The sequence below is a fragment of the Lolium perenne genome, chromosome 1 (assembly GCF_019359855.2).
Source record: "Lolium perenne isolate Kyuss_39 chromosome 1, Kyuss_2.0, whole genome shotgun sequence".
Lineage (NCBI taxonomy): Eukaryota > Viridiplantae > Streptophyta > Magnoliopsida > Poales > Poaceae > Lolium > Lolium perenne.
The window spans coordinates 19,697,972-19,712,927 of NC_067244.2; the positions used below are offsets into that span (position 1 = coordinate 19,697,972).

The 14,956-nt window shown below is 45.1% G+C and overlaps 1 protein-coding gene and 1 pseudogene across 7 annotated transcripts; one reads left to right on the plus strand and one right to left on the minus strand.

Annotated features, from left to right (window-relative positions):
• Positions 1-1,330: 1,330 nt before the first annotated feature.
• LOC127343500 (uncharacterized) lies at positions 1,331-4,985 on the plus strand. Of its 7 annotated transcripts, XM_071826329.1 has the most exons (8): positions 1,331-1,806; positions 2,085-2,243; positions 2,903-2,996; positions 3,201-3,369; positions 3,596-3,721; positions 4,113-4,162; positions 4,449-4,539; positions 4,741-4,985. In XM_071826329.1, the coding sequence occupies exons 1-3, from the start codon at positions 1,499-1,501 to the stop codon at positions 2,904-2,906; spliced, it is 471 nt and encodes a 156-aa protein (XP_071682430.1). In that variant the 5' UTR covers positions 1,331-1,498; the 3' UTR covers positions 2,907-2,996; positions 3,201-3,369; positions 3,596-3,721; positions 4,113-4,162; positions 4,449-4,539; positions 4,741-4,985. The 7 variants fall into 7 exon arrangements, with proteins under 7 accessions (XP_071682430.1, XP_071682426.1, XP_071682429.1 ...); XM_071826325.1 differs by having other exon boundaries at positions 4,113-4,539; XM_071826328.1 differs by having other exon boundaries at positions 4,449-4,985.
• Positions 4,986-10,587: 5,602 nt separating this feature from the next.
• On the minus strand, positions 10,588-14,506 carry LOC139836089 (uncharacterized; annotated as a pseudogene).
• Positions 14,507-14,956: the final 450 nt, after the last annotated feature.

Here is a 14,956-nt window from a genome sequence, read left to right on the forward strand (position 1 = left end):
TTCCATGGCCGATCTCGCCGGCACGACCTCGCCCTGTCCTGCTCGATCAGGGCATCCAGCTTCGCTTCTGAAAAATCATGAATATATTTAAGGTGAGGTGGGCGGACTCAGGATAATGGAGGCGCGGGGCGTTGCTTCTCCAGATGAGATCAAACGTGGACTCGAGGGATGGGAACGACGCTGCTGTTGAGTTGTTGATCCTGATGTTTGTGTTTGATGCAGGTCACAAACGCCGACATATATTTTTATTTTATACACAGATCACACGCCTGCCCTGATGGGTTGTTCAGTTCTATGCACCTCCTCTTGTACAAGAATTTAGTACTAATGATGATGCAGTTTATTTCAATTCAGTGTTATATTCTCTTATCACATGCAGCCTGTCTCGATTCAGTTGGATTGACTTGCTCATGAGACTGGATTAAGCAGTTTCACATATGAGATATCATATATATTCAGGATTGTGTTTGGAATGCTTAGGAGGGAGCAGTTTGAGAGATGGCCTACAATATATTCAGGTTAGTTGTATGGAATTCTTAGGAGGGAGAGATGGCTCTTCTTGGCGCCGTTACTTCTTGCGTGAATATTTTGTTGTGCCCATACAGTCGTAATGCAGGAGCCCAATGCTACCAGGTATTGCCGTATTGCACATTTGTTAAGCAGATGGAAGATTAGATAGTGTGAAGTCAAATTTGGTTCATATCTTACAAATGAGTACCAAGATTATCTCACCGGGAAATTCCAATTGGTTATATTGTCATGAAAAATAATTTCATTTTACCATAATAATATAATTTTGATGTACTAGCACATGCAAAAAATTGTTGTACCAAATTATATGTTCGGGGCCATGGTCGTGTCCAAATACCTCTTTTCTTTAGGATTAGATGGACTGCAGTGCACTAATTCAAGAGAAATTTCATTTGTGCTATAAATAGCCTATTATTATATCTCAGTGAACTTGAATGGTATGGATGATAATAATTGTTAATCTATTTCTTTGGGATTCATAACCTTTATTGTTTGAGGATGTATCTTTGAAAGTCATGAGATATGTGAATGGGGTATTTTAGAAACACGTGCATTGCACGTGCAATATTACTAGTTAGCACAAACGACCGGAGGCTTACGGAAATGGGCGGGAAGAGGTAAAATAAAATACTCCAGTTATCGTGGGTCCATTATCAAATTGGGCCGAATTGTTTGGGTAATCAAGGCTGCAGTAAAATAAAATAAAATACTCCAGTTATCGTGGGTCGGAGTCCATTATCAAATTGGGCCAAATTGTTTGGGTAATCAAGGCTGCATTTTTAGTTTAGTCCTGGCCAGAACCCTAATCCCCATTCTCCTCTCCGCCGCCGCTCCTCCCTCGCCGTCGCCGGCTGCGCCCCTGCGCCGCCACCCCATCTCGAGCCTCCTCCCCCTACGACCCCACTTCCTCCCGTCATCCGCTCCCGCCCCCAGCGCCGGCAACGAGAGAGCCGGCGCAGCCAGGACCATGGCGTCGCGGCCTGCCTGCTCGCCGGCGCGCGCGTGCACCCTATGCGCGCGGCTCCGTCGAGCTGGCCGGACTCCGTCGCAGCTTGGCCGATGCAGTGCTGCAGTGTTCCACGCCGGCGAGGTGTCTCCGGCCACCAGGACGCGCCGGCCGCCAAGTCGCGAGCTGCGGAAGGCCGTCGTCCTCCACGCGCTGCAAGGAGGGCGTCTCCTCGGAGGAGGGGAACCGCGCTGTTCGGTGGTCTCCCCCAGGCCCGCCATTCCGGCAGCAGCTGCTCCTGTTTCCTCCGTCTGCGTGGAGAATCAAAGGTCGAATTTTGTTCTTCTGTATGTCAGCTTAGGGGCTCTAGTAGAGTCCTCTGTATTTAGCAGCATTAGGCCTGTGTAGTGTTCGGTAATTAAACCATGATGCATGCAAAAAGAAAAAGTAGCTACATTACTGTTCGGTAATTAAATCATGATGCACGAAAAATTAAAAAGTAGCTGCATTAGCAGTGTTGATGATGTCAATTTTCAGTGCCTTGCCATGAGAATTATGAGCTCTATTTTATTATGGTCCTGATATCTAGCCTCATTTTAATTTCCAGGTTGCTGGGAGTCTGCCCGTGGCTGATGATGTCATTGCCAGGAACTGAAGGAGGGTGGCTGGCTCGAGATCAGGCGTCCACGGTGTGCAGGAGCATGCCCGAAGGCCCACTGCGGCTACCTGGACGCTGTTCCGGAGATCATCGACATCAGCAACAAAGGTCAAAATTTTCTCTTTGGCCGCCTAGGCGTTTGGAAGTGATTATTTCAATTGGTGTAGAGGTATTGTGCAAATCGTTGTTGTATGGTGCAACACGTCGATATATTCTGTAAGATATAGAGCTTCATTCACTTGTCGCCATACCTTTGCTTTGCCCATTCATTGCATATAAAAATAGGGTGTTTGACCTGCTTTCCTATTCAGCTTAATGACTCTGTGTGGCCACTTATTGTATTTGTTGAAATGCAAATTAGTGCAATTGTTTCTTACATATAGTGCAGAAATTTGTAGAGGTGAGCATCTCTCCATTTTCATGATTAAGCATTGAAACTTGATAAATTTTTATGTTTCTGCAAGTGTCGTTGCTCTGGCCATAACATTCAGTACTATACTCTTTTTCTTCTTTTATTTTAAAATGGGATAAACACAATTTACTCTGGTGATGCACATTGCTGAGTCATTGTTGTTCTGGGACCCAACTTCCTGCTTATGATTAAACTCTGGTGATGCACATTCCTGCTTATTTATGGTAGGAGCCATCTTGATTTTACTCTGAACTTTCTTTTGACAGAAATGGCTGTTGGTGTTGCGCTATTAAGATTTCATACTTCAATACTTCCCTCAACATGTACTTAACTTCCTTTTTTTCTGCCTTTTCAGATAGGTCGAGCTGCTGCATGTTATTGATTTTGTTGGACAGCTTCAAAACACCGAGATCCATTCAAGTTCACTCGCAGATGCTTATCCTGTCAAGGTATACTTGGCTGATACTTTGTACTCATCATCGTTGTATCCATCTGCTTTGATTAGAAAGAGCGTCATACCTTTATGTGCAAAGTGGAGAACCTTAAGTTCTCAGTTGTCAAATATCGGAAGCTATTCATGTTCATGCCATGTTATATGATATGTTAAATTTCGGTTCTTAATTTGAACATTTGAAGTATCTTGCTTTATGCAGGCAGTCGTACAGGAAGATGCATTTGAGCTGTGCAAGGACAACAGATACAGCCAGCCAACAGGGAAGAGTGGGCTGTCAGCCGCAGAAAATTGATGACATTGTACAACTCCATGGGCTGCCATGACTCCGACATGGCTCTAACGACCACCTCCCCAACAAGCTACTGCCGGTGAGCTCCCTCTTACCCTCCTGCAATCTGTTGTTGCTAACAATTGTTTCATTTTTGAGTTTAATCGAATGTGCTTGCATGTATAGATGGCAACTTGGTTCAGTCAAGGAAAAATTGTTGTGCGTTGGCAATTTGGCAGTAGATGTGTAGGAAATAGTATGTGTTCAATTGTTTGCTTGATGTTTGATATGCATAGGCACTGCTGAAAATCATGCATATTTTTCAGGTTGAAAGCATGTCGGAGGAGGATCTGAAGGGCGAGAACCGGCGTCGCAGTGGAACCGGGAGGAGGAGGTGTGGTGGCGAACACCATCTGCGACATCAAATAGTGCATCGTGGAGGCGCTCAGGTGGTTGTGAATGGACTAGTCTACTGATTGCGATTGTTTTAGTGTACGGAGCTTCCACTTGTTCTTCTGGATTTAACGATTGAATTGGTTCTATATTGGTTGGACAATAGTTCAAATGGTCCCGTAAATCTCAAATGGTTCCCTAAATCTCAAATGGTTCGGTCATAATTGAACTTTTGCTTACAGTATCTCATCCCCTTATTATTTTGTTGCATGCAAATGGTGTAGCGTGATTCCAGTTATGCCTAAGTTGGGAACAATAGGTTCTTAATTGTCGATTGTTGGATGCTTAAGTTGGGTACATGTGCGTTTATTAGTGGCTGTTATTTGGATCCTTCTATAAATATAAGTGTTTTTACCTAACCATGCTTTGTTCTTGCTCGAGGATAACTAGGAGGGCTAAACAATGAGAGCGGTCGCCTTGGTGTGACCCCATGTGTTTAGGTATGATTCTGGTCCTCTCTGTGATTTCTTACTCTTGTGCATGTAGTTGACCATGTAGCCTCTCCACATGCCCATTGCTGGGCTGGAGTATCCAGTTTTGTGTCAACATAATTTATAACGTTTAGTAATATCACTGTTGTTGTTGCGGTTTGTATTCAAGTCGAAGGAGTTTTATTGAAGCTGTGGGTTTTATTTTGTTGTTTTTCTACCACCAATCAATCAGATAAGAAGAGTTGTTGCTACAATTCGGTGAAGTTGATGAAATTTTTTGGGTGATTTCTGGTAGTACTGGAATCGTGCCATTGCAGGTACTAGTTGATATTCTCAGCATTTAACATGCTAGTCAAGCTGGACTGCGTGTTTGAATGCATCTAGAGGTAGGTGTGCTGGTATATGCACTTTAACTGTTTCTGCTATATGAATTGTGGTCTCTGGATGTCCAAAAAGAGGCAAAGGCCATGTCAAGTTTTTCAACACCATTGATGATTATTAAACTTGAAGAGTTTGTTAGTTAGCTAGTGCTTTTGGTTTCTTAAAGAAGAAGAAATCGGTTAACTCGCTGCGGTTTGTTTGTGCAGGTGCAGCGAGGCAAGCCAACGGTGAAGCGCGGGCAAGGCAGACGCACCAAACGACGACATTGTAGAACTGTGTTGCCGGCTAGCTCAGGCGGAGCCGCTGCCGTGCTGGCCTAGGACCGGTTGGGTAATTGTGTTGGTGCTGTCATATTCATCATCCAGAGGTGGTAGTAGCCCGATGAATTGTGTGTGTAATAATAATATTCATTCATGCTCCGGATGGCAGAGCAGAGTTTGTTGTACTGTAATAGCAAGCGTGCGAGTTCGCATGGTAGCTGCAATATTTCGAATGATTGGATGAGCCTTGCGATTTAGAAGCTGCTGAATTAAGCTTTAGTTATCTGATTAATAATTAGACCAAGCACTGGTGCTCCAAAATATTTAGTTGTGCAAGCACGTCTAGATACATGTGTACAGACAAATCTGCGTCAACTAAATACCGTTGGTTCTGTAGGTGACGATGCACTTTGGGGCAAAATAAGAGAAGAAGATGGGGTTATGGCGCGTGATTGGAGTCAGATCATATGGTTGACATTCACGTTTGGTTTTGAGGAGCAGCTGGTTAATTAGCTGAACTGATGCACTTTTTTTCTTAAAGAATTGGTGGCAAGCTTGAATTGGCAAGTTGAGCTCTAATTTGGAAACCATCTTACTTAGTGAGCCTCAGTATGTTTATACTAGTCCATCCGTTTCATGAAAGTCGTCCAAATTCGGACACTAAAAAGAAATTTTTGATAAATTTTCACGGGATGAAGGGAGTAGTAGATTATTATAGAGTTTTCAGGTGGTGTGGCCGAGCATAGCTGCAATTAGTGCAGCGACTTGGTTCCCTGTTTCGTTTGGATGAAGCGCGGAGCTTTATCTTTTTCGTTGTTTGGGTCATTTGGTGGTATTTAATAAATGTAGCTCCGATCTCGAAATAGGCTTTCGCCCTGTTTGTAAATAAAACAACGATCATACAAGAAAAGCACACACACGAAAAGCACACACACGAAAAGTGCTGTCCAGCAGCAAAAACATGCCCAACAGAAAAAGAAAAGATACAACTCGGAGATTGCACGAACGAAAGCGAGTAAGCGAGATAATAGCCCACCATCATGCCGTCCTCGGAACTTGCCCTACCACCACACTTCTTGCCACAGATCCTCGAGCACCAAGGTAGCACCTTCAAGAAGGGATGCGACATCATGACGTCGTTGTAGGGTTTCGCCGCACTCGACGGGGAATGGAGAGGGGAAACCACGACGCCCTCCAAGGAGGAAGGACGACACCCACAGCGGCGCCACGTCGGTGCCGGACACGGCGGCAGGGATTTCTCCCGTTCCCCCAACACACAAACCCGTAGGATCTTGGCCAAGAAACCCCAAAGACGCCGCCAGGTCCAAACCACTCAGGTCTAGCAGTAGCGCACACGTGCACAAGCAGGAGGACGCAACAGCAGTAGGAAGGCAAGCACGCCGGGCGCACCATCCGTAGAGCTCGGGCCCATCAGGCCCGCAAAGCAGCCCCAAACCTAGGCCCGCCTGGCCCGGGTCTGACGCGCACGCTCGAGGACGCTGCCGCCACCGACTTGCCGCTGTCCGACTAACCCGAAGCAAGAGCGTCGGCACACGGACCGGCCAGATCTAGCCGACCGATGGCCGAGCACCCAATAAATTTAGCTCTTGTCGATCATGCCAAATATAAAGATTCCTTCTTCGACTGGAAATGAAAGAATGGAGAGAATGGATGGATGGATTCCGTTGTAGATGATGTGTGTACAAGTCTCCGATGGGAAAAAAAATAAGGAGAATTTCCAAGTTTAGAGGTGTCGTGGCAGATGTCAGTTTAATTTTGGATGTGGGGAATATTTTGGAGACGCTACAGGCAGGCAGGCAGGCAGAAAAGATTGCACATAGAAGGTGGCTGAGCTAATTTAGGTTAAAGAAAGGAAATAAGAAAATCCCGCCGTATTTTTTTGCGGGTAAAGAATCCCGCCGTATTAATATTAATTAATTGGCTTCCTCCCGTGCATTTCCTTTCCTCCCGATGTGTACGCCAAAGAGGAAGACTGGCCGGCAAGTTTGTATGCGGCTTCCTTCCTTCCCGCAGCGTTTATCGCGGAATACGTATTCCAAATGGACACGGCGGACCCCGCTGGCGCTCGGGCCCCGCCGACGCTAGAGGAGGATTCGGTTGAAAACTTGAAACCAACGTGCAGTCTGTCACGGACCGATCAAACTGAATCAAGGGGAGCAGGCTAGTCGTCGAGAAAAATGGCGAGAAGCTCTTCCTCTACGATCGAGCCTCGAGGTCGATCTTGATTCTTGACTCTTGAGAGGGTTTCACTTTTGTCTCCTCGGCGTCGGCAGCTTCGAGTCCTCCCCCGCCGCGCGCCTCCAGGCGGAGCGGCTCGCGTGGGAGGAGCGCGTCGACGAGGCCGGGGACGTGGATGAGGACGACGGGTTCGCCCGTGCGTTCAACGAGACGAGCTGGCATTTCTTTGAGGTGGACGACCATGTCGACCAGAGGAAGGAGATAAGCCCCGAAGCTTTATCCTTCCAGAAATTATCACTGTGATTCTGTGAATTGTATTACTTGATTGTAGATGCATTCAAAGATTTAGAGCTGAACATCTTAGCAAAGTTTAATAACACTGTAATTCAGTGTTACTCGACTGGAGATGCATTCAAAGATTCAGAGTTGGACATCTTAACAAAAATGTATCACTGTAATTCATGAGTTGTACAACTTAATTGGAGATGCATTCTAAGATTTAGCACTGTAATTCAGAGAATTGTATTTCTCGATTGGAGATGCGTTCAAATATTCAGAGTTGGACATCTTAACAAAATGTATCACTGTAGTAAGTCTATGAGATTGGAGTACTTGATTGGAGATGCATGCAAAGATTCTGAGTTGGCATCTTAAACAGAATTTTGTGTTTGCTTCACCTTAATTTGCAATGAGCAAGAATGGATCGTGTGCGCATTGTGTCATTCTTTGGAATTCAGAAACTAAGTGATCCTCCGATTTCTGGCTGTGACCCAATGCGTTAAGAAAACAAACTCTCCGCATATAGTGTTTGCATGTGTCATTGTGAGGATGCTCCGGTGTCTCATGAGGTTGTTTTGTTTAGTTTTCTGCTGTGAGAATTGGTACTTTGATATAATCTGTATGCCCCTTTATACCTCCGAGATCATTTACCGGCCCTGGTTCATTCAGTCTAATCGACTTGGTCCAAAGCTGGGAATTTCACTGGTTACCAAATTACCCATTTTCACTATGTCCTGGTAGATGTGCGTTCGTAGAAAATGCACAAAAGTTAGTCTGGATCTGTAGCACTCTTGGCTACTGTTGCATGAAAGTTATTCTTGATCTGTGGCAATGCACAAAAGCTAGTAGCTTGGTTGAATTATGAACTCAGAATGGTTCAATATGCTCCCGGGTTCAATTTGTTGGTACCTGAATTTAGTATATCTCATTATATGCATAATAATGTGAAGTTGTCCATATGAAGTACAAATATTTGTTTGCTGAGCCTCTTCGGTTTTCTTGATAAAGGGATGATAACCGAGGTGGCAATGGCATAGGTAATTCTCCTTGATTTTTCTTCTGGATGGCGCTCTATTATTTCCTTCTGTAATATGGATGTCAAGTTTGATGTGACTTGTGTATGTGTTGGTTTAACAGCGGAGGAGCTCTAGGGAGGCAGCGCAAACTTGCTCAGCTCCAAGAATGTTTCGTCCTGATGGACTGCATGCTTCCACTTTGTTTGTTGATTTTGGGCGGCATGAGATGATATTTGCTTTAGAGATGGATGGTTTTGTTGATTGGGCAGGGCAGCTCCCGGATAGCATACATTCTCTATGCATCATGAGTCAGGTGACATGTGTTTTTTCCCCTTTTGCTCTAATTGCTGCGCTATTTTAAGTCATCGTCCATTTGACATTAGCTTAGTAGTCATGCATCATGAGTTAGGGAGTGGTGTTGATGTACGTACGTAGAATGTCGATACATAAGTGCGGAAATTTTTGTTCTAATTTTTTTTGACATTTCAAAATGTTTTTCCGGTGGCAGGAGCATATGCTCCCATGTGCCGAATTGAGTTTCTGAGTTAGACTCAGTTTCAAAAATGGTAACTGAATAAGCAACCTAGATATTTGCTACTATCTGCAGTCATGCTGAATTTTCAGAAATGGTAACTGAATAAGCAACCTAGATATTTGCTACTATCTGCAGTCATGCTGAACGAGATTAGTTTCAGGAAAAGAGTACTCCGTGAGGTTGGATTTCTGAGTATTTCCAAGCCATGCTAACTCATTCTCATACAGTACTAATATTCTGTCTTTATTAAATACAAAAGTGTTGAACTAGTGGGCTCTTTTCCTCTCCACCTGGCGGCCACACTAAGGTTTAGACTAAATGTGGATACGCAATTCACTCGTCGAATTCACACATAGAAAGAAGGTCTCGATCGCCGTCGCTGCTCGCCCCGTCGCTGTCGTAGTATATGCACTGCGCATCGTGATCGCTTCTCTGGATGATCTCCTCGTTCCGGTGCAGCTGCTGAACCTGCGTCCCGCCGCGCGCCGCTTCGAACTCCTTGTCACGGCCGTGGAACTCCGTCGACGCTGGGTGCACGATGTTGCCCCCTATGCTGTCACCCCGTTGGAGATGGCCTAAGCCTCTAGAAGGATGGGGCATAGAACCTAGGCCGTTCTCAACTTTGTGTAGATATATATATGGATGTGTATAGACACATTTTAGCTACATGTACAGCCATATTTAGAAAAATTAAAGAAGCCTTTTTTTAGGAACGGAGGGAGGGGGCATAAGAATTTATGTCCTTGTCAGTGAGACAGAACTTTTAGCAGTACATTGCGCATACATATTTCGAGTCTAGATTGATTTGGAGCCCTGTATGATTCCGATCACGACACTTATTCCCTCGATCGATCCGGAACCAGGGAAAAGAAAAGAAAAAGATTAATTGATGGTAGCACCCGCCCGTTCTGTAGGGCATTAATCCATTTTGTGAGTGGTCTTGGACGCATGCACGCACTACGTGTGACTTGTGGCTTGTTTTCTTTCGTTTGAAGAAAAAGAAAACTGCAGCGACCGTGCGTCCAGGACTCCAGGTCCAGGTGCATCATGGGGATCGATGGGATTCGCAATGTCTTGCTTCACGGCAGTACATCTTCTGTCTAGGTGATCCATCAATCGATGCAGGAAACTAACTGCTTGCGGTCGGATTGAATTGAAGAACGAATGATCATACCTACCTGGTGGCTGATTCCTGCGATCATAACATATTTCCGGTTGCGAGCTGCTGTCTTGTTGCTCCTCCTCTAGTATCAAATCGGATGGCCTCATATATAGGATGAAACCGCAATTGCACATCGCTCAGATCGGCAATGGCAGCAGCACGATCGTTCTGCAGCTTTAAAAACATCAGAAGTTCATCATGTTCCTGCTTGTACAGAAAACACGTGCCACAAAAGCTTCATGGGTATGGCAATCCCACCATCACATTTTATTTTCCTTCACAAAATGTTTGGCTCCCGAGCATTTGGGTTCAGGTAGGTTTTGCATCATCAACTTCTGAACAAGACATGAAAGGCAGGACTCAGGAGTGACTCCTCGATGGATGGATGGATGGATGGATGGATGGTCAGATCCTGCTCACAAACCAACACTGGTCTGGAAGTGTTGGCAACTTTGCAGAAATCCGACACCCACTCCATGGAGCCTGTGCTCTTACTTGACTGATTCTGTATTTTTGCTTTGGCAGTATTTTTGCTTTGGCATCCAACAAGTCTTTGCTGTCAGTACAAGTGAGAAGATACAACTGCTGGTTCAAAAGGATATTTCTTCTGGGGAACACACTCATTTGTCGACTATGTTGATTTCAACTGGATAGTCTTCATTGAATTTGCATCGTTCAACAGTAAATCTTCAGTTTAGTTTAGATAGGTGAGTCGGGTTCGAATCTCCGCTCACTGGATCTTGGAAAGTAAAAGGGAACTTTATTTGGGGATTTCCTTTAGAACTGTGAGTTCCACTTGCAGTAAGCTCTTCTCCATCCGTAAGTGCAGGGACAGCTCTGAAATATTTATGCATCATCAGCACAAGAAATATGCTCAAAGTACAGTCACCTATTACGTGTTCTGCAAAATAAGTTTGGGGGTTTCCAGGAAATAATTAAACTCACCGCTAAAATTTGACAATCTTCTGGGAACTCTGGAGTCCGGATGCTTCCAAGTCATTGGAACAGAAGTTTAGGCCAAAAGCTTGGATGCGTGCTCACGTATACACCCGGTCACCAGGCTTCTTTTGAGAAGCTTGACATGGCAAACAGAGCACAACTATTAAGAAGAAGCATGGTCAAGTTAAACAATTCTACCAGTTTATAACGGCAAGAACAGTGACGAAAGTACAAGCCTGTCGGATAACTTTTTTTCAGTATTCACATGATGCTATTCATAGCTGTCTCGACGGATGGATATCTAATATGTATATCAATGTCAATGGGTTTAATAAACTAGGCCATGATCACAAATGATGCCAGAAAAAAATTTTAAATATCAATTTACATGAAAGTTTACACTTGAAACACAGTTGTTGCTTACTACCTCTATCTCATCAAACTTGTCTCAGATTTGACAAATTTGGGTGTATCAAGATACATCCAAATTTTGACGAATCTCAGACAACTTTCGTGGGAAGATCGAATGGTGAAGGTCAAGGTCAAAACTTCGATTTTTGGAACCCTTACCGAGGCATAGCAGCACCGACGTGGAATTCAGGTACCAGATATAAAAAATGAAGAGTAATGCACACTGCATGTGTACAAGAGCAAGACATTCTCATCATGCAAATGCTTTGACCCCGTCTCCTATGCAAACTTGGTGTATTTGTGTTGGTCCAAGCAGACAATTTGGATTTCTTATGCTGGCAGGAGGGCTTTATGTGAGGAAAAAAAAATCCATGTGATTTGTCATGAGGTGGTCTCATATGCGATCAATCAACTACTCAACCAAGTCCATCAAAGATTTGGTACTTTGCAGGGAGCAATTTCATATCCTCCCGATATTTCCCATTCGTTGAAAAGAGAGACAGCATCAATGAAGTAGTTGAAGCTTCAAGTGAGATGCTCTTCCCATCAACTTTAGACAAATAATCTCCGGCCTTGGCAATCTTGCCATTTTCCAACAACATTCTAATGATATCATTTATAAGACAGGAGCTCGGAGCACAACCAATCTTCTCCATTGATGAAAATATATTGTCAGCTTCTTCCAGTGATCCTTCTTTTAGAAGATTTTTTATCACTATGCTATAAGTAAAAGCATTAGGTACCAACCCACTGTTTGATATTGCAGCAAATAATTTTTTAGCTTCTTCTCTTCTCTGAAGCTTGTACATTGCATCGATCATGATATTGAGTGTTTTGATATCAAACTTCACATTCATTTCACCTAATTTATGGAACAACGTGATTGCTTCGCCGGCACAATTATTTCTGCAAAACCCTCCAAGAATTATATTGTATATGGAAATGTTGACAGTTATTCCACTTTGGGTCATCTCACGGAACCTTTTCTTTGCATCATCAGTTCTCCCAGCACGAAATAACCCATCCAATATGATGCCATATGTGACAGTTGTAGGTTTAACTCCCTTATGCAGCATTTCTGCGAATAGAGCCAAAGCATCATCGACCCTTCCATTTCTAAAATATCCATTCACAAGTGTACTATATGTAATAACATCAGGCTGAACACCTGCTGATACCATGGCATCAAGTATTCCAAGTGCTGTATCCATCTTGCCGACTAAGCCATACCCGTCAATCAGTGAATTAAAAGTAATGACATCCGGCGTCTCACCAATGTGTATAACTAAGTCAAATATATCTTGTGCATCCACAACCCTTCCTTCTTTGCATAGACCGTTTATTACTGAATTGAAGAACACGATGTTAGGGCGGGGATACCTTTGTTCATCATTTGAGAAACCAACTCTTTAGCTTTAACCAGATCACCATGTATACAACAACCCTGAATTAGGGACTGATAAACAGCATTGTTAGGTTGTATTCCCACAGCAATCATCTCATTGAATTTGTCAACAGCATCGGCCAGCCTACCCATTCTACAAAGTGCTGCTATTACAGTTGAATAGGTGACTACATTCGGAGTCACTCCTTGTTCCTGCATTTCTGCAAAAATGAGCATCGCTTCATCCATCATTCCACACCTAGCATATGCACCAATTAATATGCTGAAAACATGGCAGTTGGGTACAATATCGTTGTCTTTCATTGAGTTAAAGAGATTGATCATATCAGCGAAGCTCCCTTCACTGGCATATCCATGAAGCAAAATAGTGTACGAGATGATATCAGGTTTGTGTCCCTTGTCAGCCATGGAATTAAAAATTTCTGCAGCTTCTTTGCTTCTTCCATGCTTGCAAAGGGAGACCATGAACGAGTTGCAAGTAATAAAATTTGGTACAAGACCCAGGCTTGTCATTTCTTTGAACATTTTAGCTGCCTCTTTCCACCGCCTTGATGTGGAATATCCATGGATTATGCAATTGTATGTCACATTATTCGGCCGAACACCATTATCGGCCATCTGCCGAAGGATTAGCTCTGCCTTGTCCATTGCTTTGGCCTTGCACAATGCATCAATAACCGAGTTGTATGTTGCCACACTGGGCACAACTCCTTGCTGCACCATTTCATGGAAGAGATTGCATGCTTTGCCTATCTCACCCTCCCTAAAGAAGCCATGGATGACCGTGCTGTATGACACCACGTCGGGGGAACAGCCACCTCCTTCTCTTGCCAGCGTAAGGAGCAGGTCAAGTGCTTGCTGGCTCCTTCTATCTTCACATAACCTCTTGAGAACTATGTTGTATGAGATAACATTGGGGACGCAACCCAGCTCAGACATCCTATGAAGCAGTACGTCCACAGCCTCATCTGTCCGTTTTGCATCGCAGAAGCACTTGAGGAAGGTGTTGGCGATGATCTGGTTTGTTTTCAGACCTTTTTTGAGGAGGCAGCCGAAGAAGGCAAGCCCAAGGTCCGGTCGACGTGCGCGGCAGCAGCAGTCCATGAGGATGGCAAAGGTGCAGACTGTGGGCGGCGCCACCTGCAGGCCGGCATCTTCTCGGCACACGCGGTTGAAGAGAGCGACGGCAAGAGCGGGGCCGCTTCTGCGGTCGTCGTAGGACGGAGCACGGGCGAGTGCAGCAAGGAAGTCGTTGAGGGAGCGCTCGGGGACCGGGGTGGCTTGGCGCAGCAATTCGTCAAACAGGCTGTGTGCATCCTCCTGGCTGAGCGTTCCGGCGCGGGCACGGTCCGTGGCCGCCGCAAAGGCAGCGTGAGGTGACCAGGAACGTGATGGCGACGAGGTGGAAGTGGAGGAGGAGATGCGACGGAGGGGGCAGAGGCGCGACATCGGCGTTGTGGTGTAGTGGCGGAATCGGGAAAGTGGCGGCGCGTGGAGGTCTGTAGGAGGAGTGGCGGAGGTGGATTCGGGAAATCGGCAGGGTGGAGGAGGATCGCCGGCGGCGTGCTGGAGCAGAGGCTAGGCGAGGCGTGGAGGAGCAGAGGCGCCGGCGGCCTGCTCGTACGCGGTGGGAGCTTGGAGTCGCACAACTGAAGAGTAGCTCAGTCACTTGGCATAGAACGATCCTCTACACGCAAAAGAAAAATGGTTGGAGTAAACCATCCTCTACACACAAAAAATATTTGGATTTTAGCCCGGCACAGTACACTGGGTTCCGTGAAACCTAGATTCTGATGTGTATTTTCGACTCCCTCTGTACAAAAAAGATATTTTAGATTTATCTAAATTTAGATGTATCTAAACATTAAATAATGTCTTAATACATTTAAATTTAGACAAAATCTGAGACACCGTTGCGAGGCAAAGGGTGTATATTTTCAAGTTATGAATCTAAATAATTTATGTACTCTCTGTTGACTGCCAAAACCCACCGGCGGGCAGCGGCCTGTCAACACCGTAGAGCCGGGAAGAGCCTAGAGCTGCGGCTGGCTGAGACCCCTCCGAGCGACGGCCCGCAATGCTCTTCTGGTCACACGCGGCGATGCGAAGTGCAAGGGCGTGCCACCTGACCTATACCTGGTCAGGAAGGTGATGGGGATGCCTCGCTTAGTTTCCTGCAGGGCATACACGTAAACATTAAATCCGAGCCTCGATCG

What these genes read in the sequence shown, in the direction of transcription:
- LOC127343500 (XM_071826323.1), top strand. Translation starts at nt 1,499, where the DNA reads ATGGCGTCGCGGCCTGCCTGCTCGCCGGCGCGCGCGTGCACCCTATGC. An exon ending in GTCTGCGTGGAGAATCAAAG is followed by an intron (nt 1,807 to 2,084) that starts GTCGAATTTTGT and finishes TTTAATTTCCAG; the next exon opens with GTTGCTGGGAGTCTGCCCGT.